The sequence below is a fragment of the Haliotis rubra genome, unplaced genomic scaffold (genome assembly GCF_003918875.1).
Source record: "Haliotis rubra isolate DU_JTF1 unplaced genomic scaffold, ASM391887v1 Scf623, whole genome shotgun sequence".
In the NCBI taxonomy this organism is placed as follows: Eukaryota; Metazoa; Mollusca; class Gastropoda; order Lepetellida; family Haliotidae; genus Haliotis; species Haliotis rubra.
The window spans coordinates 483,418-507,613 of NW_025767328.1; the positions used below are offsets into that span (position 1 = coordinate 483,418).

At 42.8% G+C, this 24,196-nt stretch overlaps 1 protein-coding gene across 3 annotated transcripts in view; it reads right to left on the reverse strand.

Annotated features, from left to right (window-relative positions):
• Positions 1-1,592: 1,592 nt before the first annotated feature.
• Positions 1,593-24,196, reverse strand: part of LOC124256297 (multiple epidermal growth factor-like domains protein 10) — a 115,339-nt gene continuing 92,735 nt past the window's right edge. For all 3 annotated transcript variants that reach the window (XM_046690274.1, XM_046690275.1, XM_046690273.1), the window contains 11 exons: positions 21,962-22,090; positions 19,560-19,705; positions 18,931-19,066; positions 18,492-18,637; positions 17,933-18,032; positions 8,961-9,034; positions 7,149-7,283; positions 6,371-6,484; positions 4,713-4,868; positions 4,405-4,540; positions 1,593-3,431 (listed from right to left, as the gene is read on the reverse strand). In XM_046690274.1, the coding sequence (XP_046546230.1) occupies positions 18,017-18,032; positions 18,492-18,637; positions 18,931-19,066; positions 19,560-19,705; positions 21,962-22,090 (573 nt within the window). In that variant the 3' untranslated portion in view covers positions 1,593-3,431; positions 4,405-4,540; positions 4,713-4,868; ... (2 more) ...; positions 8,961-9,034; positions 17,933-18,016. The remainder of the gene's footprint in view (positions 3,432-4,404; positions 4,541-4,712; positions 4,869-6,370; positions 6,485-7,148; positions 7,284-8,960; positions 9,035-17,932; positions 18,033-18,491; positions 18,638-18,930; positions 19,067-19,559; positions 19,706-21,961; positions 22,091-24,196) is intronic.

Here is a 24,196-nt window from a genome sequence, read left to right on the forward strand (position 1 = left end):
CTCTCTCTCTCTCTCTCTCTCTCTCTCTCTCTGTCTCTCTCTCTCTCTCTCTCTCTCTCTCTCTCTCTCTCTCTCTCTGTCTCTCTCTCTGTCTCTCACTCTCTCTCTCTGTCTCTGTCTCTCTCTCTCTCTCTCTCTCACACTCACCGATTACTGGATAACACGTCTGCTGCAGCTGAGAGATCCTAAAACAGGGACATTTCTAGCATTTGGCCCAGGACTAGATATACAATCGATAGCAGATACTTTCTTTACCTGTCGATCACTGTTTTATCAGTATGTGTACTGTAGAGCATTAAGACGCCATGGCGACATTTAGCGTGTCTTAACAAACCGCGTGGTGCAGCTGTAATACTGCTGAAACAAATACATACTCATGATATGGTCAGAATTGTACAATAAACTCTATTTTACCATAGATTTCGCTATTATTTAACTGTAGTCAGTTCTCCCCAAAGGTGACATTGAAACATGCAGGAGAGCCACCCATTCGTGATACACCAAAATGGTTATTATGTGTGATGCTCCCATCCCGTATCTTTTGCAGAGGTGCTGAAAGCCGTTTAGATCCATCAGTAACCAAACCGGTAATAATAAATTATACATTATAACAAGCCCTGCCCCCCGAAAAAAATACCCCGAGGAGCATTTCCCCCTAACCTTTGGACTTCATGATTTATGTGCACCCCCTTCTCCAAAATCCAGGATTCGCCCCTGAGAATTATTACCAGGCGTCCGTCTGGTACACAAAGTCAACCAGTCTGCACCGATACCTTGACGTCAGTGTGTAAGTTAAAGTTACCCCATTGGCACACGAGAGGTTCGTCTAGTTACAACACGGTTTGTCCTGGCTTTTGATTGACAGGCGTAGGGAACGAGGGCGTTCATTAACTTGTGAAACACTTGAAAAAATCTTCATGAATGTAGCAGTGTCGTTAAAAAAATAACTGAATGGACAACCACGACTACCAATAACTCCAGTGTGCCCACAAGACGTTTCACTGAACTATTATAGGATATTGATATAGCGCTACTAGTACGTGCTCAAGGCGCCGTTTTCCCCCTCGATCATTGGATGTTAATCTCAACGGTACATCGTAATATCAATCTCAACTCCCTTGGGGATCTTACAACTCTTGCAGCCACAAGGCGCACCAGATTATTGCGGATTTCCCAGCCTTACGAGGTACCCATTCACAGCTGGGTTGACTGGGACACATAGTCACAGCACTTTGTCTAATTTTACTGCACGTTGCTGTATCCGAAACTAGGTGTTTGCACGTATTCATGTGACCACCATCTTCTCATTTACCAACGTATTCATGGGTGCACAGGGTTGTGTACTGTACACTTGGGGTTGTGACAACACTGAAAAGGTCTGCATACAAAGTTGACTCCAAGGTTTTTACACCCGGTCACAGGTGGGCTCGATCCCGGCACCTCAAGCTCGCTGGATCACTAGCCTGGCGCCTTAGACCGCTCGCCCACTATTACAAATAAACTACGGTGGAAGGGCAAGAAGAATGTTCCATCAGGGCATGTTTTACAGGCGAGTTTTCTGCTGCCACACAAATATAAGACAACCAAGGACAAACGATAACGTTATTTTTATTTGAAGAATATGTGAGTACATGTCGAGAGCATTGTATATATACGAAGAAGAAGCAATAAAAATAAATAATTAAAACAATATATAATATTTTTTTTATATATAACCCTCTGGATGCCTGACTATTTTTTTTTAAGAACATGTTGTCATGTTCTGCACAAGACATACATTCACGCAACACTGGATCTTCCGGTGTCAATAATATTTTATTAGAGTCCTAGTTATTGATTTAAACATATCTGAAACTCTTTGGCTTCTTGAAAACGCTGACAATGATAAGTATTGGCGAGATAAGGCATCCAAGGGGTTAGGGCTTCATTGGAAAACATTCACTGAATTTCTAAGCAATATGTACAGTTACAAAAACAGTTTTGAAAATGATAACATAATATGTTCATGTATTTGAGAAATTTATACTGGCAACATGCTGGATGGGCTTTCACCATCAACTCCGGGATGCCAGGATCTGAGACAACATACTGATGTTTCTTTACGCAACACCAGCAAGAAGAAACCCCGTGAAGTCCCTGTCAGGAGAAGTACTTTTGCGTACCTCTCACCTTATTTACCACAAATATATATATGTATCATGGTACGTCAGCGATGTTATTGATAGAATCCTGTCCATCTTGCCTTGCCTGCATCAGTTGTTGTTTCATGTGAGTTTACAGCAGAATGTTGTTTTGTAGGAAACATGTAGTATTAATAATTGGTTTATTCAATAAAGGGGCCACAGGCCCATTATACAGTTACGGTACATGAATCATATCATGAAAGTGGAAATCTGGAGCGCCATAACACTGTACAAGGTCAATAAACACACACTTAATGGGTTGTACAAGTTTTGTTAAGGTAATTGTTACGTTGTTTAAATGCAAGGAACAAAAAATTCGCTAAACGATTTTAAAATACTTGAATCGTGTGATGTTCAAAGTAATACCAATTTATCATAAGGATGAGTACAATAGAACTCAGGCAAAATTGTATGTCTAGTAAAAAGGACATTCCAAACACATGTGATATTCTGTCTCAATTACAGGTATAACACAAAATGGACATAATCTAGAATTTCTTGTCAGACCACATTTTCTTCCAGACTCTATCATTAACTGATGGCCTGAACAACGAAATATACTGAGAGCCTTACTATAAGCTGGTACATCCAGAGAAGTTAAATACACCTCTCTCTCAAAAGAAAGTTTAATGTCACAATATAAATTCAGTTTAGGATAGGAATGAATACGAGTAAACCAAGTTTGTGTATCTATATCAATCATAGATATAGCGTGTAGTCATGATATAAGATACAATTGTAAGCTTAGACCCACATATTTACAAGTATGCAATCATGTCAAAATCTGTAACCGTAAAGAAAGCTGACATGGGAATATTTTGGCTTCATTAAGTTGTTAAAAGTTTCAAGCGTTTGCATACACGTTGATAATCAAGCACATAGTGACACAAGGTGACCTTAACTCATATGGTGTGAGAATAAACCCAACAAAAATTATTATAAAACATGAGATAAAAATCACAGTAGGAGAAGATTGAAAAATAGAGGTAAGTGTTAATCAGATGAAAAACTCATTGGAATGTGAAGCAACTATGTTTTTGCATATGTATGCAAGGCTTGGCAAGGCTATGTACAAAGAAACATGTTTCATTTAAAACAATTGTATTGCATATATTACGGTAACTATTTGTTGTGTAATTCCCTTGCTCGATCAGCGCTGACGAAACCCTAGCCACGGAAGTTCTCATACACTGTGTTGATAGTCTTCTGGTATTCTTTAATCACCCTGTAGCAGAACTGGTACTGGGCCTGAAGACAGAGGGACGTACATATTATATTAGCTTCACGATCTTCTTCCTTGAGGCCTGACTAGTAGGTACACTCAAGTCAGGAAGCTATGACTGATTGCAGCAATCTGACCCTCAAGTACTCACACCGGAAGTCTTGAAGCTATGTCTGATTGCAACAATTTGACTGTCATGTACTCACACCGAAAGTCTTGAAGCTAGGTCTGATTGCAACAATCTGACCGTCAAGTACCAACACCGGAAGTCAGGAAACAGGGTCTGATTGCAGCATTCTGACTGTCAAGTACCAACACCGGAAGTCAGGAAACTGGGTCTGTTTGCAACAATCTGACCGTCAAGTATCAACACCGGAAGTCAGGAAACTGGGTCTGTTTGCAACAATCTGACCGTCAAGTATCAACACCGGAAGTCAGGAAACAGGGTCTCATTGCAGCAATCTGACCGTCAAGTACTCACACCGGAAGTCTTGAAGCTAGGTCTGATTGCAGCAATGTGACTCTTAAGTGAGTGAGTGAGTGAGTTTAGTTTCACGCCGCCCTCAGCAATATTCCAGTCTGTAAATAATGGAGTCTGGACCAGACAATACAGTGATCAACAGCATGAGCATCAATCCGCGCAATTGGGAACCGATGACGTGTGTCAACCAAGTCAGCGAGCCTGACCACCCGATCCCGTTGGTCGCCTCCTACGACAAGCATGGGTTACTGAAGGCTCATTATAACCCGGACCTTCACGGGTCGACTGTCAAGTACTCACACCGGAAGTCTTGAAGCTAGGTCTGATTGCAGCAATTTGACTGTCAAGTACTCACACCGGATGTCAGGAAGCTGGGTCTGTCAGTCTGCATCAGTCGCCCTATCATGTATTCACAAGGGAAGTCATGTGACAGTAAAACTGTTCAAAGGGACGTTGAAACCAAATCACTCACTCACTCATAAGACGTATGACTGTCAATCTGACAATCCAATACTTACAAAGGAAGTCACAAAGCTGGGCCTGACTGTCTGTAGCAATCTGACTGTCAAAAACACGTCTATCTCTTGGTCTTGCTTCAGACGTTGGATGATATTCTGCACAGCACACAACAGTCCGCATTTGCTGGCACCATCCCTGGAAGACGAGGCAACATCAACAGCCAGTATATTCAGTTTCCATAACCCATTAACCTCCAGTAACATTTCATATAAACAAAGCCTCAACAACACAATGCATTCCCTAAAATTACATGCAAAATTAAACCAAAGTAGTTCAGACTTATTTGATAGTGTCGGACGGAACCTACATGCACATGACAGCGATGTTGCCGGCGGCGATTCTGGAGTCGATGTCGTTGATGAGACACAGGAACTGTGATGTGTTTGTAGGCGTGTCCACACCCTCCTCCCAGTCACTCACAAACAGCAACATGACTTCTCTTGTTGGTGCTCTCATCAGAGTCCTGTGAGAACAAGAGATATCAGAGCTACAGATAACGTTTTGGGTGAGTTATGTACTCGCTTGTGTTCATCTCAATTGGGTATCCTAATTTTTCTTCGAGTAACCAAATAAATTGTACCCACCTCACTCAAACTCAATTGAGTATTTTGCCATTTTCCATAAATTGTTAAAATATAATAAAGTTTAAATGTTGCTTTACGTGTTTGTTATATATATTTGATCTGTAACATGAGAAACAATAAGAATGACTGCAAGTTGCCAAGTTCAGGTGCTGAAATAGTTGCTGAATATAATTCAGTTATTTTATCTTTTTTGTTTATACGCACGTAAAATCAAGTTTATTGAGTATTTACAAAACTTCAAGCATGCTTGGACGCAACAGACTTAATAGGAATTGAGTTTTCACATAAATATTTGCGTAATTGACGCAGATACGCAGCTTATCTGCCCCTCTGGATATATACTATCCCCAAAAAGAAACGCATATGCATTTTGTACGTATAAAAATCTATTAATTTCCTTTTGTGTTCAAACAATCGTCAAAATATGTAACAAAAGTGTTCAGAACATGATTTTACACAATTGTGCAAGTCAAAAATCGATTTTATCTGAAAATGTTGATTTTGATGAGATTTCTTACAAGGACTAAAAAGGCATCGCCACAACGCAATAGAAATCACCTTGAAGTTGAAATTGTGCAGCAAAGAGCATACACTGTCTGGCTATAAAACTCCAGATTACAATCGGAAATCGACATTTGTTTTGAAGAAGTTTCAAGGTCAAATCACTACGCCACGTCTTGACGCTGCGACACGGAACATCGCCAACGAAAGAATTCAAGCTGGAGATTATCAATCTTTTGTTGCCAGGTGTCTGAATGTTAGTCTTAGCACGATATCACGGCCTGCAGCTCGTTACAACCAATCAGGTATACCAAATGACCCCGTACAGGCAGACCCCTAGTCACCACTGTCGCCAAGATCGGTACATCCGGGTACTATATTTACGTGATCGTACTGCACGGGTGAGAGCACAACAGCCAGGGTGCCTGGACTTCGGAGGATATCCGGTAAAACGGTACAGAACAGGTTGAGAGAGATTGGACTGAGAGCCAGGAGACCCGACGTCGGGACCGTGCTACGTCGTCGCCATCGCGCTCAAGGTCTCCGTTAACTAAAATTATCCACTTGGTTGTATAGCCATGACCTTTTTCTAAACTGATGTTACAATTTATGCACTAACGTCTATTTGTGGACGAGTTATGCATGTTTGAAAATACAACATTTTCGCAACGGATTTCTGGCCTATGCATTTCTTTTTCTTCCATAAAGTTGGTTCTATATTGTACTTCCCAACTTCAAACAAAGAAGTGAGTTAAACTATAATGTGGCAGTGGTGATGTTACAACCATGTAGAGAGTCATGGTTTATCTGTGCCTATTTAATTCCTAGGCTTCCACGTAGTCATGACAACAGTAGCAATAAGGCCCGATGTACTGCGTACCTGTAACAAGACATTCAGTGCTATAGCCTTGTTCTTTGATTCCAACTTCTCGACACGAAAGGGTCCACACTCCAAAACCTTATTTGTCTTCGGCCAAAACAGGGCTTCGTCAACCTATCAGATACATAACATGTGTTCATGTATACCTTTACAAACTGTAGATAGATATTTACACTACGTATAAGCATTAAGATAGATAAAGTTAAAAGTTAAATTAAGTCCTTATCTGCTAGTAAAGCTGGTGCACTGACGTCATGCAATAACAGTATTATTGGGGAATTTAGGGTCCGTTTGATGTGCCTGTACTTTGTGACATTGACGGCCATTGCTGATTGACACCCCAAGTGAATCCCATAAAATAAGATGAATGTCCATCAAGTTAAAGTAAATAGTCATTTGCATTCAAATGTAACTGTGGTATATTCATTGTCCAGTGAGAATGCAATATTTACATTCTAACCCAAACTTCTGTTTATATAATAATTGTCATATATAGAACTGAATGCTTGTACTTGTATCAAAACGAACGGCCGGAGGGGTAGAGACACACGGGGCACAGGACATTATCCTGGGACCTCAGTCACACTCTTTGCCAATGATTACCAGTGTCCGTGGTGATGTTACAAGAAAGGCATACATACAGAAGACAACGGCACAAGTAACGTATTGAGATACGTGAATCAAAACGAGAACGTAATGTTATTTTGTCTCACAAGCGTAATGGTGAAATCAGCTATCAGGCATCCATACGTCCACTTGAGACCATGACCCGAGTTACCTGTGATGTGCATTCCTCTGAGACGAGAGACACGACGGTCTGGACATTGTGGTCAAACACCATCCTCCAGAAGTCCACCACAGTCCACGGCAGAGGCAGCTGTGTGGCCAGTAGACCTTTCTGGCGGGTTTCCGTCTATATATAGACATTGAGTCCAGAGACGTTAGAATGGGAGACATTAAATTTGTGTTGCAGTAAGGAGACGTTGACACACGTGTTGGAGTAAGGAGACGTTGAAATGTATGTTGGAGTAAGGAGATGTTGAAATGTGTGGTGGAGTAAGGAGACGTTGAAATGTGTGGTGGAGTAAGGAGATGTTGAAACACGTGTTAGAGTAAGGAGATGTTGAAACACTTGTTGAAACACGTGTTGGAGTAAGGAGATGTTGAAATGTGTGATGGAGTAAGGAGACGTTGAAATGTGTGATGGAGTAAGGAGACGTTGAAATGTGTGATGGAGTAAGGAGACGCTGAAATGTGTGATGGAGTAAGGAGATGTTGAAATGTGTGATGGAGTAAGGAGATGTTGAAATGTGTGATGGAGTAAGGAGACGTTGAAATGTGTGATGGAGTATGGAGATGTTGAAATGTGTGATGGAGTAAGGAGATGTTGAAATGTGTGATGGAGTAAGGAGATGTTGTGACACGTGTTGGAGTAAGGAGACGTTGTGACACGTGTTGGAGTAAGGAGATGTTGAAATGTGTGATGGAGTAAGGAGATGTTGAAATGTGTGATGGAGTAAGGAGATGTTGAATTGTGTGTTGGAGTAAGGAGATGGAGTAAGGAGACGTTGAAATGTGTGTTGGAGTAAGGAGATGTTGAAATGTGTGATGGAGTGAGGAGATGTTGAAACACGTGGTGGAGTAAGGAGACGTAGAAATGTGTGATGGAGTGAGGAGATGTTGAAATGTGTGATGGAGTAAGGAGATGTTGAAATACGTGATGGAGTAAGGAGATGTTGAAATGTGTGTTGGGGTAAGGAGACGTTGAAATACGTGATTGAGTAAGGAAATGTTGAAATGTGTGATGGAGTGAGGAGATGTTGAAACACGTGGTGGAGTAAGGAGACGTACAAATGTGTGATGGAGTGAGGAGATGTTGAAATGTGTGATGGAGTAAGGAGATGTTGAAATACGTGATTGAGTAAGGAGATGTTGAAATACGTGTTGGAGTAAGGAGACGTTGAAATGTGTGTTGTATTTGAAGCGACATTGAAATATGCGTTGGAATGTGCTATAGAAGGGATACCTAGATGCACGTTAGGTTACATTGATGGACGTTGAGCCTCTGAGCATTGTGTAGCATTTGGGTGAGTAAGTGAGTGAATATTTCTCAGCAATTACGCATCTAATCGTGGCGTATTGTAGATGAGAATTACTGTGCTAGAGAAGGAATACCTGCATGCCTACACGGGGGGAGCATACACGAATGTGAACCTAGAGAGACTTTGGGACCTCCGATATTGTTAGAATTCAGTGTGAAAGACGTTTATGAGATGATATATTGAGTCATGTGGTATAGAAGGAGGGAACTGGGGAGATATCATTGCGCCTGTTTGAAAATGGAAACACCAAGGCACGTGCCACAAAGTGACATTTTGATAACAGCGAGGCTGAACAATACACATTCATTTGTTTAAACGGCTATTTTACAACAGTTTATATTTTTACTTTTGGATTTTTCGAGATTGATAAATACATTGCTTCATCTTAATGATATCATGCAAATTCATCCAGGTCTTACAATGCCATACAAGATACCAACTGAATCTACAGGTTTCAACAGAATCATTGTCTAGAACATCGTACTTACAGGTACAAATACTGCGTTGATATAATCGTTACTCTCAGCAACCGGGAGAGATAAGATCGGCCTGCATTTATCAGCTGAAAGAACAATTATTGCATTTGAAAACATAAAACAAAGTTTCAAAATCTTATGCTTGATGATGTACGTGTATTTGTTGTACTTTAGTTTACTCAACCAAAGTGGAAACAACTGAAATTTTTGTCTAGAAGTCACACGTACGGTGGTGATGATATATTAAATAAAATCTCCAAAGTGTTTTTATTGAATGAAGCAGGTAGTCGCCTTGAAATTGACTTTATGTCAGAAAGACGACCTTGACATATACCAGGATTATTGAAAATCAGAAGCCTTAGTATTACAGTTAGCTTTGGAACTACGGAATTGTCAGCCACAAGGTCTAGAGACTCCAAGGAACTATCTACTTCAAAAGACTCTAACCACCAATCAGTCGTGACCAAGGCTATTTCATACCTCCTCATAGATCCCCATCAGTCATAATCACTTTGAGGGGCGGTCAGGTAGTCTAGTGGTAAAGCTTTGGCTCATCACCCCGAAGACCCGGGTTCGATTCCCCACATGGGTACAATGTGTGAGGCCCATTTCTGGTGTCCCCCCGCCGTGATATTGCTGGAATATCCCTTTGTGTCTACTACAGACTTCACTATTTCTATTCTTTCGTTAATGCTGTAGACTTCAGGCTTCATATGTTAACGCTCCCATCCTCTGAGGCAAGGTGTTGCTATTGTTAACTGGCTTCCCTAATCTATTGCAGTACTAATCCAAATGGTTCTTTATAAACATCTCCTACACCAAAACGTTGCTCTCACAGTAATAAAGAAGTTATTCAAAATATATTGTCATCCTTCCCTAACATGCCACGTAAAGAGCAATCACAGGTTTGCTTCTTTCAAAGAGGAGATTTCTAGTTCAGTGCTAACGAACAGATGAAGGCACGGGTGCATGGCAAAAAACTTATAACATTACCTCACTTAGAAATGAACCCCTGAAGCTTTTTTAAAACCACAGTGAGTGAGTGAGTTAGTTTAGTTTTACTCCGCACTTAGCAATATTCCAGCTCTATGGCGGCGGTCTGTAAACAATCAAGTCTGGACCAGACAATCCATGAGCAGCATGAGCATCGATCTGCGCAATTTCGAACCGATGACATGTGTCAACCAAGTCAGTGAGCATGGGTTTCTGAAGGTTAATTCTAACCCGGACCTGCACGGGTCTTTAAAACCACAGAATAACCAAACGAAACCAGACCAACCAATAGGAACCCTGACAACGTAGTTAAAGTATGTTCAAGGTGGCCCCTGGGATGGATGATAATGCAATTTTTCCCCAAAATTGAAATTTTATACTTAGCCTGACTCATGTTATGGGCTTATGTCCCTTTTCCTTCGAACGGTAGTGGGAACTTCAATCTCTTTGGTCCCTGAAGCAAACGTAAAATCACTCACCCATTTGGGTTGCCTCCCTTCACCCTTCCCGCCACTGGTATCTCACGTGACCGGCACATTGCCATGCTCTTGTTACTCTCTCCTGAATTAAGCCAGCACTCAAACCTACAGGGAGGTCCGAAGTGCTGAGAGGGGACGGTTGGGAGGGCCCTTCAACTCATTAGTCAGGATATGCATAAAATATCAATTTTATTCGAAAAATTACATATTTTTCCTTATCCTGAATCCGACGGAATAGGTGGTGGGTCAGCCACCTACTGGGACTCAAAGTCAAAGTCAAAGATGTTTATTGTACAAATGCCTCCGGCCCATATACACTGGAGTTATACATATACACTATACATATGTTGCAATAAGTAGTAATTAGTGCTCCAAACAGCAAATGATGTCACAGGCAGAAAATTACGCACAAGTAGGGAAATACGATGGGTCTACAAAACTTTATATCAGATTGTTGCGTTTAATATGAGCATAATTAATATAGTACGACAGCTTTATTATTACATGCTGGTCAGTTGATGAAAGCAGTAGTTTAACCGCTAATGAAGGGGGGGGGGGGGGAGGCATTCATAGATAATATTCAGCTATATATTTCGTACGCAAGTCTTTATAAAAAGGCCATACAAGTAAAAAATGAATTTCATTTTCCACATCTACATTACACACAGAGGGCATTTCTCTTGCATCGTTCAATATAACTTTCTTCCTTCGTTTACCATTATGTTGATCAAGTCTAACCTAAAACGTATAAATGGATATCTTAAATTCTTTGATGTTAAAAACGATAGCTATTTCTCCGGCTGGAGTAATGATTTGTATATTCTATAAGAGTCATACCGTGAAGTATTATCTATTACTGAATGCCATTTTTGATTAAACAACCCCTGTAACTGAATTGTCAATATAGCGTCTGCTTATATACACCCTGGGAGCCCTTCTTACGGCTTCTTCCTGTTGAATTTTGATGAAATCGGGTGACCACCTTTTCTTAATAAACTAACCGGAGTAAATCTATTAGATTTCGTGGATTTAGACAACTAGTGCACCTCAATGTCTAGTTATCTGAACGGCTTATACGTAAAGGTAAGAACGTTACAAGAACTGAATCGCGACCCATCTGTCAAGGTAAGAATGTCACCAGAACTGAATCGCGAACCATCTGTTGAGGTAAGAACGTTACCAGAACTGAATCGCGACCCATCTGTTAAGGTAAGGAGCGTTACCAGAACTGAATCGCGACCTCTCTGTTAAGGTAAGAATGTCACCAGAACTGAATCGCGAACCATCTGTTAAGGTAAGAACGTTACCAGAACTGAATCGCGACCTCTCTGTTAAGGTAAGAATGTCACCAGAACTGAATCGCGAACCATCTGTTAAGGTAAGAATGTCACTAGAACTGAATCGCGACCTCTCTGTTAAGGTAAGAACGTTACCAGAACTGAATCGCGACCTCTCTGTTAAGGTAAGAACGTTACCAGAACTGAATCGCGACCCATCTTTCAAGGTAAGGAGCGTTTACCAGAACTGAATCGCGACCCATCTGTTAAGGTAAGAACGTTACCAGAACTGAATCGCGACCCTCTGTTAAGGTAAGGAGCGTTACCAGAACTGAATCGCGACCCATATGTTAAGGTAAGGAGCGTTACCAGAACTGAATCGCGAACCATCTGTTAAGGTAAGAACGTTACCAGAACTGAATCGCGACCCATCTGTTAAGGTAAGGAGCGTTACCAGAACTGAATCGCGACCCATCTGTTAAGGTAAGAAGCGTTACCAGAACTGAATCGCGAACCATCTGTTAAGGTAAGAACGTTACCAGAACTGAATCGCGACCTCTCTGTTAAGGTAAGAACGTCACCAGAACTGAATCGCGAACCATCTGTTAAGGTAAGAATGTCACCAGAACTGAATCGCGACCTCTCTGTTAAGGTAAGAACGTTACCAGAACTGAATCGCGACCCTCTGTTAAGGTAAGAACGTTACCAGAACTGAATCGCGACCCATCTGTCAAGGTAAGGAGCGTTACCAGAACTGAATCGCGACCCATCTGTTAAGGTAAGAACGTTACCAGAACTGAATCGCGACCTCTCTGTTAAGGTAAGAACGTTACCAGAACTGAATCGCGACCCATCTGTTAAGGTAAGAACGTCACCAGAACTGAATCGCGACCCATCTGTTAAGGTAAGAACGTCACCAGAACTGAATCGCGACCTCTCTGTTAAGGTAAGAACGTCACCAGAACTGAATCGCGACCCATCTGTTAAGGTAAGAACGTTACCAGAACTGAATCGCGACCCATCTGTTAAGGTAAGAACGTTACCAGAACTGAATCGCGACCCATCTGTTAAGGTAAGAACGTTACCAGAACTGAATCGCGACCTCTGTTAAGGTAAGAACGTCACCAGAACTGAATCGCGACCCATCTGTTAAGGTAAGAACGTCACCAGAACTGAATCGCGACCCATCTGTTAAGGTAAGAACGTTACCAGAACTGAATCGCGACCTCTCTGTTAAGGTAAGAACGTTACCAGAACTGAATCGCGACCCATCTGTTAAGGTAAGAACGTCACCAGAACTGAATCGCGACCCCTCTGTTAAGGTAAGAACGTCACCAGAACTGAATCGTGACCCATCTGTTAAGGTAAGAACGTCACCAGAACTGAATCGCTATAAATCACCATCTGTTAAGGTAAGAACGCCACCAGAACTGAATCATGACCCATCTGTTAAGGTAAGAACGCCACCAGAACTGAATCGCGAATTCTCTGTTAAGGTAAGAACGCCACCAGAACTGAATCGCGACCCATCTGTTAAGGTAAGAACGTCACCAGAACTGAATCGCGATCCATCTGTTAAGGTAAGAACGCTACCAGAACTGAATCGCGACGACCTCTGTTAAGGTAAGAACGCTCACCAGAACTGAATCGCGACCCATCTGTTAAGGTAAGAACGTTACCAGAACTGAATCGCTTTACCTCTCTGTTGGTAAGAACGCCACCAGAACTGAATCGCGAACCCATCTGTTAAGGTAAGAACGTCACCAGAACTGAATCGCGACCCATCTGTTAAGGTAAGAACGTCACCAGAACTGAATCGCGACCTCTCTGTTAAGGTAAGAACGTCACCAGAACTGAATCGCGACCCATCTGTTAAGGTAAGAACGTTACCAGAACTGAATCGCGACCCATCTGTTAAGGTAAGGAGCGTTACCAGAGCTGAATCGCGACCCATCTGTTAAGGTAAGGAGCGTTACCAGAACTGAGTCTATATTGTGTATCATCTGAACCAAGTATCGTAGACAATGCCGGGACGTGGAATTGTCTATCTGGCTGACCTGAATTTTCACTATAAAATCCCATCTAAGACCCAAGTGGGCTGCCGCATGTTGTCCGATGTCGAATCTGGTTCGTCCGAAGTCAAGGGCGTGTATCTACGCTGGCTTTGTTGACACATGTCATCGGTTCCAAATTGCGCAGGTCGATGCTCATGCCGTTGATCACTGGGTTGCCTGGTCCAGACTCGATTATTTACAGACCACCGCCATATACCTGGAATATTGCTGAGTGCGGCGTAAAACTAAACTCACTCACTCATTCGTGCGGCTGTAGCTAGTGCAGCGAGAAATAGCGTCTCAACTCAAATGTAGTCTTTTCTCAGTACATGACTGAGCTGATTGCCGCTGAGTATGTTGGGAGAGAGAGTAGATCCCTTTAGGTGTCTAGTTGCCCTCAAATGACATAAGCATTCGGCCTTCACAGCTGAAAATCCCCTATGCGTAGCAAAATGGTCAAAGCCTTTCCATTTATCATCGTAGAGGTTCCGAGTCGATCGTCTGAAGGCCAGTGTAACTGCCTTAACTGCTCTAGTGGAATATCCTCTTTTCTTCAAGCCGTGCGTAATACGTTCCATGCGTGAAGTTGGAATCCCGTTGGATTGCCATGAGGAAGCCTTGTGTGAGGATGGATCAGTAGATTCGGCCAGTCTGGTAGGCACAGCGTTGGTTCTCCTATGAACTGTATTAGGTCTGGAAACCAGGTTCTCGCTAGCCAGGATGGCACGACCAAAATTAGTCTTAGTAATTTGGTCTGAGCGATTTTTAGTAAAATTTGTGGTAACAGGATCGTTGGTGGAAATTCTTACATGTTCAGTCCTTCCCATGAAATCGTTAGTGCGTCAAGAGCCCAGGCTTGAGGGTCTGGTACTGGTGAGACGTACGTCGTAACCTGGTGATTGAAGCGTGTTGCTAATAGATCTGTGAGAGGACGGCCTTGGTCTACTGTCAGTAGTTGGAATGCCGCAGGGAGTAACATCCACTCTGTGGGTGACGGGTGGAGTGGTCTGGATAGGGCGTCGGCTAACACGTTCTTTGCTCCTGGAATGTGGAAGGCCTTCATCCGTCCTTCGACCTTCGTCCGCTAAGTTGAAAAGCTGGAATGTCAGTTCTAGTAGCGTCGATGATCTTGTTGAGCCTTGTAGATTTATGTAGAAGGCTACTGTCGAGTTGTGTATGTGTATCATGAGGAACTGATTCTTTTATAGCTGTGCCCAATGTTGGACTGCTTTTATGACCGCCCTGAATTCCTGTTTGTTTATGTGCAAGGATCTCTTCCAGCGACCAAATCCCTGATGCGGTTTCTTCGTTGCAATGCGTTCCCCATCCCTGTAGAGATGCATCCCAGAAGAGATGAAGATTGTACGCCGGCTCTTGCAAGTAAGTTCCGCCGTAGACATTCGACTTCGTCCATCATAATAGGTACAACTTCAGGTGCTGAGGTATGGAGATCTTCTGCTGACTAAAGAGAGCGGTCTCAGGTGTAGTCTTCCTCTGAGCGTGAGAGCATGAACTGACGTGAGGACGTGTAATATACATTGCCACATTCTTATCGGTAGTGAGCCGTTGAGAGCGGCTGGAATACCCGCTTGTATTTCTGCCCATCGATCTTCCAGAACGTTGATGTTATTCTGCATGGTCTGGAATCTGACGCTCAGAAACTGTATGTCCTGTGATGGCTCTATTTCCGATTACATTTGATTGACTAGCCAGGCTAGCTGAGTTAGTAAACTGATCGTAAACTGTAGTTGATGTCTCAGTTGATCTATTAATTGATGAGCTTGAATCCCGTTGTCCAGATAAATGGCACTGTGAAGTCCTTGTTGATGAAGACACCCGACAATAGCCACAGGGCCCAGGAAATTCCAAAGGGGAGGACCTTCCACTGATAGTGCTGTCCTTGATACAGGGATCGTGAGTATTTCCTAGACGCTGGATGCATCGGGATTTGCAGGTAAGCGTCTTGCAGATCTATGCTGGCTATGAGATGATGCAGTTGAGGTAAGTGCAGCATCTTGAATTTGTCTGGTTTCAGTAGATAAGATGGATGATTGTAGATGAGATGGAACTTCTCGTTGGAGTTCTTCTTTTGGTACAAGGAAAATTGGAGAATAAAAGCCCGGTGAGAGGTTGTGTTGATCCAAGATCTCTACGGCATTCTTTATTAATAAGGAGTCGATGGCCTCTGTAAACTTGCTGCGTTGTGGCTCGGGGTAATGATGTACCTGTGAGGTGACAGTAAGCAGAAGCATTGCCTTGAGCTGAATTCTGTATCCCTCTCATAAAATCTCCATAATGTAGTCATTGCCTAGTATTCTCCAGCTCTCCCAGTAGCCGCCCAGACGTCCACCCACTGTTGACGGTTGTAGATGAATGGTTGGGGGTGGGACGAACCAGTCGTCCCAAACCTGATCTGTAGGAACGCCTTCTGCCAGAAAATCCTCCGGAGTTATAGAATGAGTGACGAAAAGAAACTGACTTGCCACCCCCAACCGTGGGATATTTCTTTCCCGTGGTAAATTCACGACCAAAACTGGTTACGCTGTGACGGATGACGATTTGTGTAAGTCATGGTCTGCGTAGATTTAATTATCATCTGATCCTTAGAGTCTTGTAATACCTCTCTGGACTCTGTCTAATGGGGACGCCCATGGTTAAAGTAGTAATGGTTTAGTATGTAAGTCTGACCATGAACACGATGATAGGAGACGTAGAAGCATAATCCCCGCTGATGGAGATGCCAAGTAATCCGAGATAAACTCTTCATCCTTTTGAGTGGCATTAAGGGTTGGCAAAACCATCCGTTCTTGTTCCGACTCTTGTATGCAGCCTTTGATTCCTAGTAGCTTTCAGATTCCTGAGATATTGGTTTGATCGGCGGGATGGTGATAAGAGTCAAAACCCTCATCCTGTATGCAGTATCTATTCGCTGGATCGGAGTCCCGAGTAGGTGAAGATATTGGCAGACCATCAGCAATCCAGGATAGTACCTCCGACGTTGTTGTAGATAAAGGAGTTTGATTCCTCTTCAACCTCTTCTTCTACTATAGGGGCTATCTCCGGAGTAGGGTTCGCAAACCCTGTAGAGGGCGTGGCTCTGGTAGTTGACGTTCAGTAGTTAATCGTGGCTCCATCACCTGGATAACCTTGCCCGTAATGTTGTCTACGAAGTCATCAGGGTTGAAGGCTTGCGTAGTAGGCTGATGACGATGTACCATCTCAGGAGGTTTGTGAAACTGGCTGGATGACATCGGTGGTAAGGTAGCGTTTGCAAACGCTAGCGGGTTGTCCATAGTCTGCTGATGATAACTATCAGTTGATTGCCTCGGAGGATTCGCGACCTGTGCATGTCTGCGATGACGTTAGCTGCCTGTTGCTCTGAGGGTTTGCAACCCTGATGACATCGTAGAGGCACTGTAAGGAGTGGTCTGCCTGAACATCTTTTACCTAGAAGACTGTGATGTCGATCCCTCCCTTGGAGGGGACTTCCTCCTAGATAGAAACTGCCATGTCTGAGTTCACATCTAGTGACCCCGATACATTAACAGATGTATTCATAGATGACATATAATCATGCCAATAATGGTTGTCATCCCCCTCCCCAGCCCAACCACCAACACACCTCACACCCCCACCCCACACCCCCTCTCCAATATAAAAAAACAATTGAAGGGGGTGACAACCATTATTGGCAGGAGTATATTATGACTTTTACCAATAGGTAGTAAAGACAGCAACTCACGATTTGATGACTGATAACCAACCCTCCCAGCGTAGCTTTTGTTATCACGCCGTTCCTTGTCTAACTTCTTGCGTAAACAAGACAACAAATATTTATGAAAATCAACTGCACTAATTTGGATAAGTGTCTAAATATATAAAGGATATGAAGCCGTAAAAGGGACCCGAAGTATCCGACCAACACTCCGCTTGGGGAGGAAGGAGAGAGTGACAAGAGCATGGCAATGTGCCGATCACGTGGGACACCACTGGCGGGAATGGTGAAGGGGAGGCAACCCGAATGGGTGAGTGATTTTACGTGTGCTTCAGGGAGCAAAGGGATTCAAGTTTCCACAACCGTTCGAAGGAAAAGGGAGATAATCATATAGCGAGTCAGGATAAGCAAAAATTCAATATATAGTAGACAACATGATACACAGTTATCGCCGGTGAAATGGTACCTGGCAGAATGTCCTTGCTACGGTTTTTCCGCGAGTTTTCTGACAGAAGAGCTCCCTCAGTTTCAGAGGCATTTAATTCTCCCTTCAGTTCAACGAGTTTCTGAAACAATGTAAGCACGATACACAGCCAGGTCACACATGAGGTACAAGGACCCGGTCTACAGGTGTGGGGGTAATGTATAACATGATACACAGCCAGATCACACATGAGGTACAAGGATCTGGTCTACAGGGTAAGCTAGATTTTACATCTTTTATCGTAAGGACAAAAAGTAATATTTGTTTTTGTCTTTGGTTGTCATTATTCAGACACGGTATGGCAATAATATCCATCTCGGATTTTAGGGATATCACAGGGCACTTAAATGTCTGGGGAACGCGTTACAAAACAAATCCAATGTCATGCACACAATTTCAAAACATTCTTTAACAGGAAGTCGAAATGGCTATTGTTCCCAAGAGCCATTCACTATGGTGAATGGACGTCTCTTTGCAAACCCAAAGCCCTCACGCTAGTATATGTTGCAGATGTTGGTGTACCTTAAAGGCAACACATTACCTCCCATTCTTTTTCAAGATGGCTTCTTCTGAAGCCGAAGCAAGGTTGTCGGTGCAGAACCGGCTGTCAAACATGGTGGGTGTCATGTGTGTCATGTCGCTGTACAGCGCCTCCAGCACCACCTGGTGGAGAAACAGGTACTGTTCCTGGGGGCAGAAATCAACACTTAACCGTAGTGTAATAAAAATTGAGGAAGACATGTTTGGGGAAACTGACATTATATAATAGTGCTATGTTTCGAATAGGTGTCAAGCAGACACGTCTTTGGTGAATCAATCATTATCGTGATGACCATGAAGAATGTTGCTTTATTTACACCCTTTGACAAATGATGTACATGTGGTTAAGGCCAATAATATTTTGTGAAGTTTGACTAATATTCTGAATTCACACTTCCACTGACTATCAGCAATACTTAGGGCCACCACGGCTATCTCACCTTTGTTTGCACCATGCTGACCCGGTCTGCTCTCATCTTGAGGACAAATTCGTGGACGTCCACCACTCCCTCCCGTCGAGCTCGCTCCATCAGGGCCTCCAGAGCAATAAATGTCCCTGTTCTCCCAACTCCAGCACTGGAAATATACATATTTCCGAGGGAGACGGTATACAATGTACCTTACGTGAGTATCATTAATGTAGTTGGTGTTGTGCATCACTAACATTGGAAATCTTAAATAATCGAATTCACCACGGAACAATCTCAGTGACACAGTCTGGACAACGACAACATAAGATGGCCGAGCAAGCCAAGGTGGATGCCAGTCCAGGCCTATCGTAGTCTGACGACGTTTATTTCATGACTCGTGTGTGCGATAGAAGTGGCTCATTTCAGCATGGTGTAAAACAGAGAGATGATGAAAGAAATCATTATTGATAGTCAACCAAGAATGTATATATCCCCCTCGAATATCTGCTAACTGAAATAGCCCCCAGGCGTTCATATCATTCAAGGTGGGTATGGTGTTTTTTCTTCGCACACACGCGCACACACACATAGAATATGACCATATGATCCTTTTTTTAAATAGGTCATGTTGATAAGAAGAGGTAGGTGAAATTGGCAACCTGCAGTGGACAACGACGGGAGCCTTGCTGTCAGCCGCCATGGACCGGAACACCTTCCAGAACCGGACGAGCGGAGGGGATGATGGGACGCCATGATCAGGCCACGTGACATAGTGCAGGTGCATCACTTGACGGCGTTCGTTCAGCTATAACGGAAAGTAAGCTTCGTATTCAGAGAACATATCTCCTTGAATGGACACTGAACTCCTCTGCGCGCATGTATATGTATGAGTGAGTGTTAAGCTCAGATCCAAATGTGTGGGGGTGATGTATAACATGATACACAGCCAGGTCACACATGAGGTACAAGGACCTGGTCTACAGGGGTGGGGCTGATGTATAACATGATACACAGCCAGGTCACACATGAGGTACAAGGACCTGGTCTACAGGGGTGGGGTGATGTATAACATGATACACAGCCAGGTCACACATGAGGTACAAGGACCCGGTCTACAGGGGTGGGGTGATGTATAACATGATACACAGCCAGGTCACACATGAGGTACAAGGACCTGGTGGGGTGATGTATAACATGATACACAGCCAGGTCACACATGAGGTACAAGGACCCGGTCTACAGGGGTGGGGATGATGTATAACATGATACACAGCCAGGTCACACATGAGGTACAAGGACCTGGTCTACAGGGGTGGGGGTGATGTATAACATGATACACAGCCAGGTCACACATGAGGTACAAGGACCTGGTCTACAGGGGTGGGGTGATGTATAACATGATACACAGCCAGGTCACACATGAGGTACAAGGACCTGGTCTACAGGGGTGGGGTGATGTATAACATGATACACAGCCAGGTCCACACATGAGGTACAAGGACCTGGTCTACAGGGGTGAGGTAATGTATCACATGCTAAACAGCCAGGTCACACATGAGGTACAAGGACCTGGTCTACAGGGGTGGGGTGATGTATAACATGATACACAGCCAGGTCATACATGAGGTACAAGGACCTGGTCTACAGGTGTGGGGTAATGTATAACATGATACACACAGTCAGGTCACACATGAGGTACAAGGACCTGGGGGGTGGGGTGATGTATAACATGATACACAGTCAGGTCACACATGAGGTACAAGGACCTGGTCTACAGGGGTGGGGTGATGTATAACATGATACACAGCCAGGTCATACATGAGGTACAAGGACCTGGTCTACAGGTGTGGGGTGATGTATAACATGATACACAGTCAGGTCACACATGAGGTACAAGGACCTGGTCTACAGGGGGTGGGGTGATGTATAACATGATACACAGTCAGGTCATACATGAGGTACAAGGACCTGGTCTACCGGTGTGGGGTGATGTATAACATGATACACTAGGTCATACATGAGGTACAAGGACCTGGTCTACAGGTGTGGGGTGATGTATCACATGATACACAGCCAGGTCATACATGAGGTACAAGGACCTGGTCTACCGGGGTGGGGTGATGTATAACACATGATACACAGTCAGGTCATACATGAGGTACAAGGACCTGGTCTACCGGTGTGGGGGTGATGTATAACATGATACACAGTCAGGTCATACATGAGGTACAAGGACCTGGTCTACCGGTGTGGGGTAATGTATAACATGATACACAGTTAGGTCACACATGAGGTTCAAGGACCTGTTCTACCGGTGTGGGGTAATGTATAGCACGATAGACAATCAAGTCACACATGAGGTACAAGGACCTGGTCTACAGGGGTGGGGTAATGTATAGCACGATAGACAATCAAGTCACACATGAGGTTCAAGGACCTGTTCTACCGGTGTGGGGTAATGTATAGCACGATAGACAATCAAGTCACACATGAGGTAGAAGGATCTGGTTTTACAGGGTTCTGGTGATGTATAACATGGTAATCTGCCAGGTCAGATATTGCAAGGATCCATCCCGCCCAGAGTATCCCCTAGTCATTGTGAACAGTATATAAGAACCAGATGTGATATATACTACCCATCAAAAGTTAAAACTTACTTAAAGCACCCGCTACATGTTATGTATATAATTTGGTTACATCAAAGATGAATTTCTACACTAACTTGGGGGAACCAACTGCAAACATTATGCAAATGAGCTCCATGAGGATCATGCATCAAATTGCTGAAAAGCATGTGCAAATATCGTGCGTGTGAACAGCTACGTTTTGGTGTAAAGTTTTGTTAAGAATTCGCAAATTTTCACTCAGTTTCATCACTTATTGAACTCATGACAATAATCTTTTCAATATTACGAGTTTGTTTTACAATACTCCAGTTCATGTGTAAACAGTACCTATAAATAGTATGGAATATTTTGCAAAATCTAGTTTAGAACAGTTGACTGAAGTAGGTGGCTACATTTACACTAATGAGTCTAAACTTTTAATGGGTAGTATGAACCTTCTTGTGCTGTATGGTAATCTGTGTGATGCAGTAGTCCGGTCTCTCAGTGACCCCGTCGTTGGTGATGGTCAGGTCTCCAAGTTTCAGTGGACTCTTCTCCTCCGGCCAGTACTTCTCACACTTCACCTGGACATACATAAACAGTGAGCTCACAACAACATACATAAACACAACGACCATTCAACAACATACATAAACACATACAACAACATACAACAACATACATAAAACACCGACCTTCACAACAACATACATAAACACCGACCTTCACAACAACATACATAAACACCGAGCTCTCACAACAACATACTAAACACTGACCATTCACAACAACCATACATAAACACCGACCTTCACAACAACATACATAAACACCGACCTTCACAACAACATACATAAACACCGACCTTCACAACAACATACATAAACACCGACCTTCACAACAACATACATACATAAACACCGACCTTCACAACAACATACATAAACACCGACCTTCACAACAACATAAACACATCACAACAACACACATAAACACCGACCTTCACAACAACATACATAAACACCGACCTCACAACAACATACATAAACACCGACCTTCACAACAACATACATAAACACCGACCTTCTTCACAACAACATACATAAACACCGACCTTCACAACAACAACATACATAAACACCGACCTTCACACAACAACATACATAAACACCGACCTTCACAACAACATACATAAACACCGACCTTCACAACAACCGATACATAAACACCGACCTTCACAACAACACATACATAAACACCGACCTTCACAACAACATACATAAACACCGACCTTCACAACAAACATACATAAACACCGACCTTCACAACAACATACATAAACACCGACCTTCACAACAACATACATAAACACCGACCTTCACAACAACATACATAAACACCGACCTTCACAACAACATACATAAACACGACGACATACATAAACACCACAACAACATACATAAACACCGACCTTCACAACAACATACATAAACACCGACCTTCACAACAACATACATAAACACCGACCTTCACAACAACATACATAAACACCGACCTTCACAACAACATACACAACACCAACATAAACATACATAAACACCGACCTTCACAACAACATACATAAACACCGACATACATTCACAACAACATACATAAACACCGACCTTCACAACAACATACATAAACACCGACCTTCAACAATATATAAAACGATCACAACAACATAAACACCGACCTTCACAACAACATACATAAACACCGACCTTCACAACAACATACATAAACACCGACCTTCACAACAACATACATAAACACCGACCTTCACAACAACAATAAAACATCACAACAACATACATAAACACCGACCTTCACAACAACATACATAAACACCGACCTTCACAACAACATACATAAACACCGACCTTCACAACAACATACATAAACACACCGACCTTCACAACAACATACATAATAAACACCGACATTACATAAACACAACAACATACATAAACACCGACCTTCACAACAACATATACACATAAACACCGACCTTCACAACAACATACACATAAACACCGACCTTCACAACAACATCACAACAACATACATAAACACCGACCTTCACAACAACATACATAAACACCGACCTTCACATAAACAACAATACATAAACACCGACCTTCACAACAACAACATACATAAACAACCGACATTCACAACAACAACATACATAAACACCGACCTTCACAACAACATACATAAACACCGACCTTCACAACAACATACATAAACACCGACCTTCACAACAACATACATAAACACCGACCTTCACAACAACATACATAAACACCGACCTTCACAACAACATACATAAACACCGACCTTCACAACAACATACATAAACACCGACCTTCACAACAACATACATAAACACCGACCTTCACAACAACATACATAAACACCGACCTTCACAACAACATACATAAACACATAAACCTTCACAACAACATACATAAACACCGACCTTAACAACATACATAAACACCGACATACATAAACACCGACCTTCACAACAACATACATAAACACCGAGCTCACAACAACATACATAAACACCGACCTTCACAACAACATACATAAACACCGAGCTCACAACAACATACACATATCCAATGACATTAACAACAACA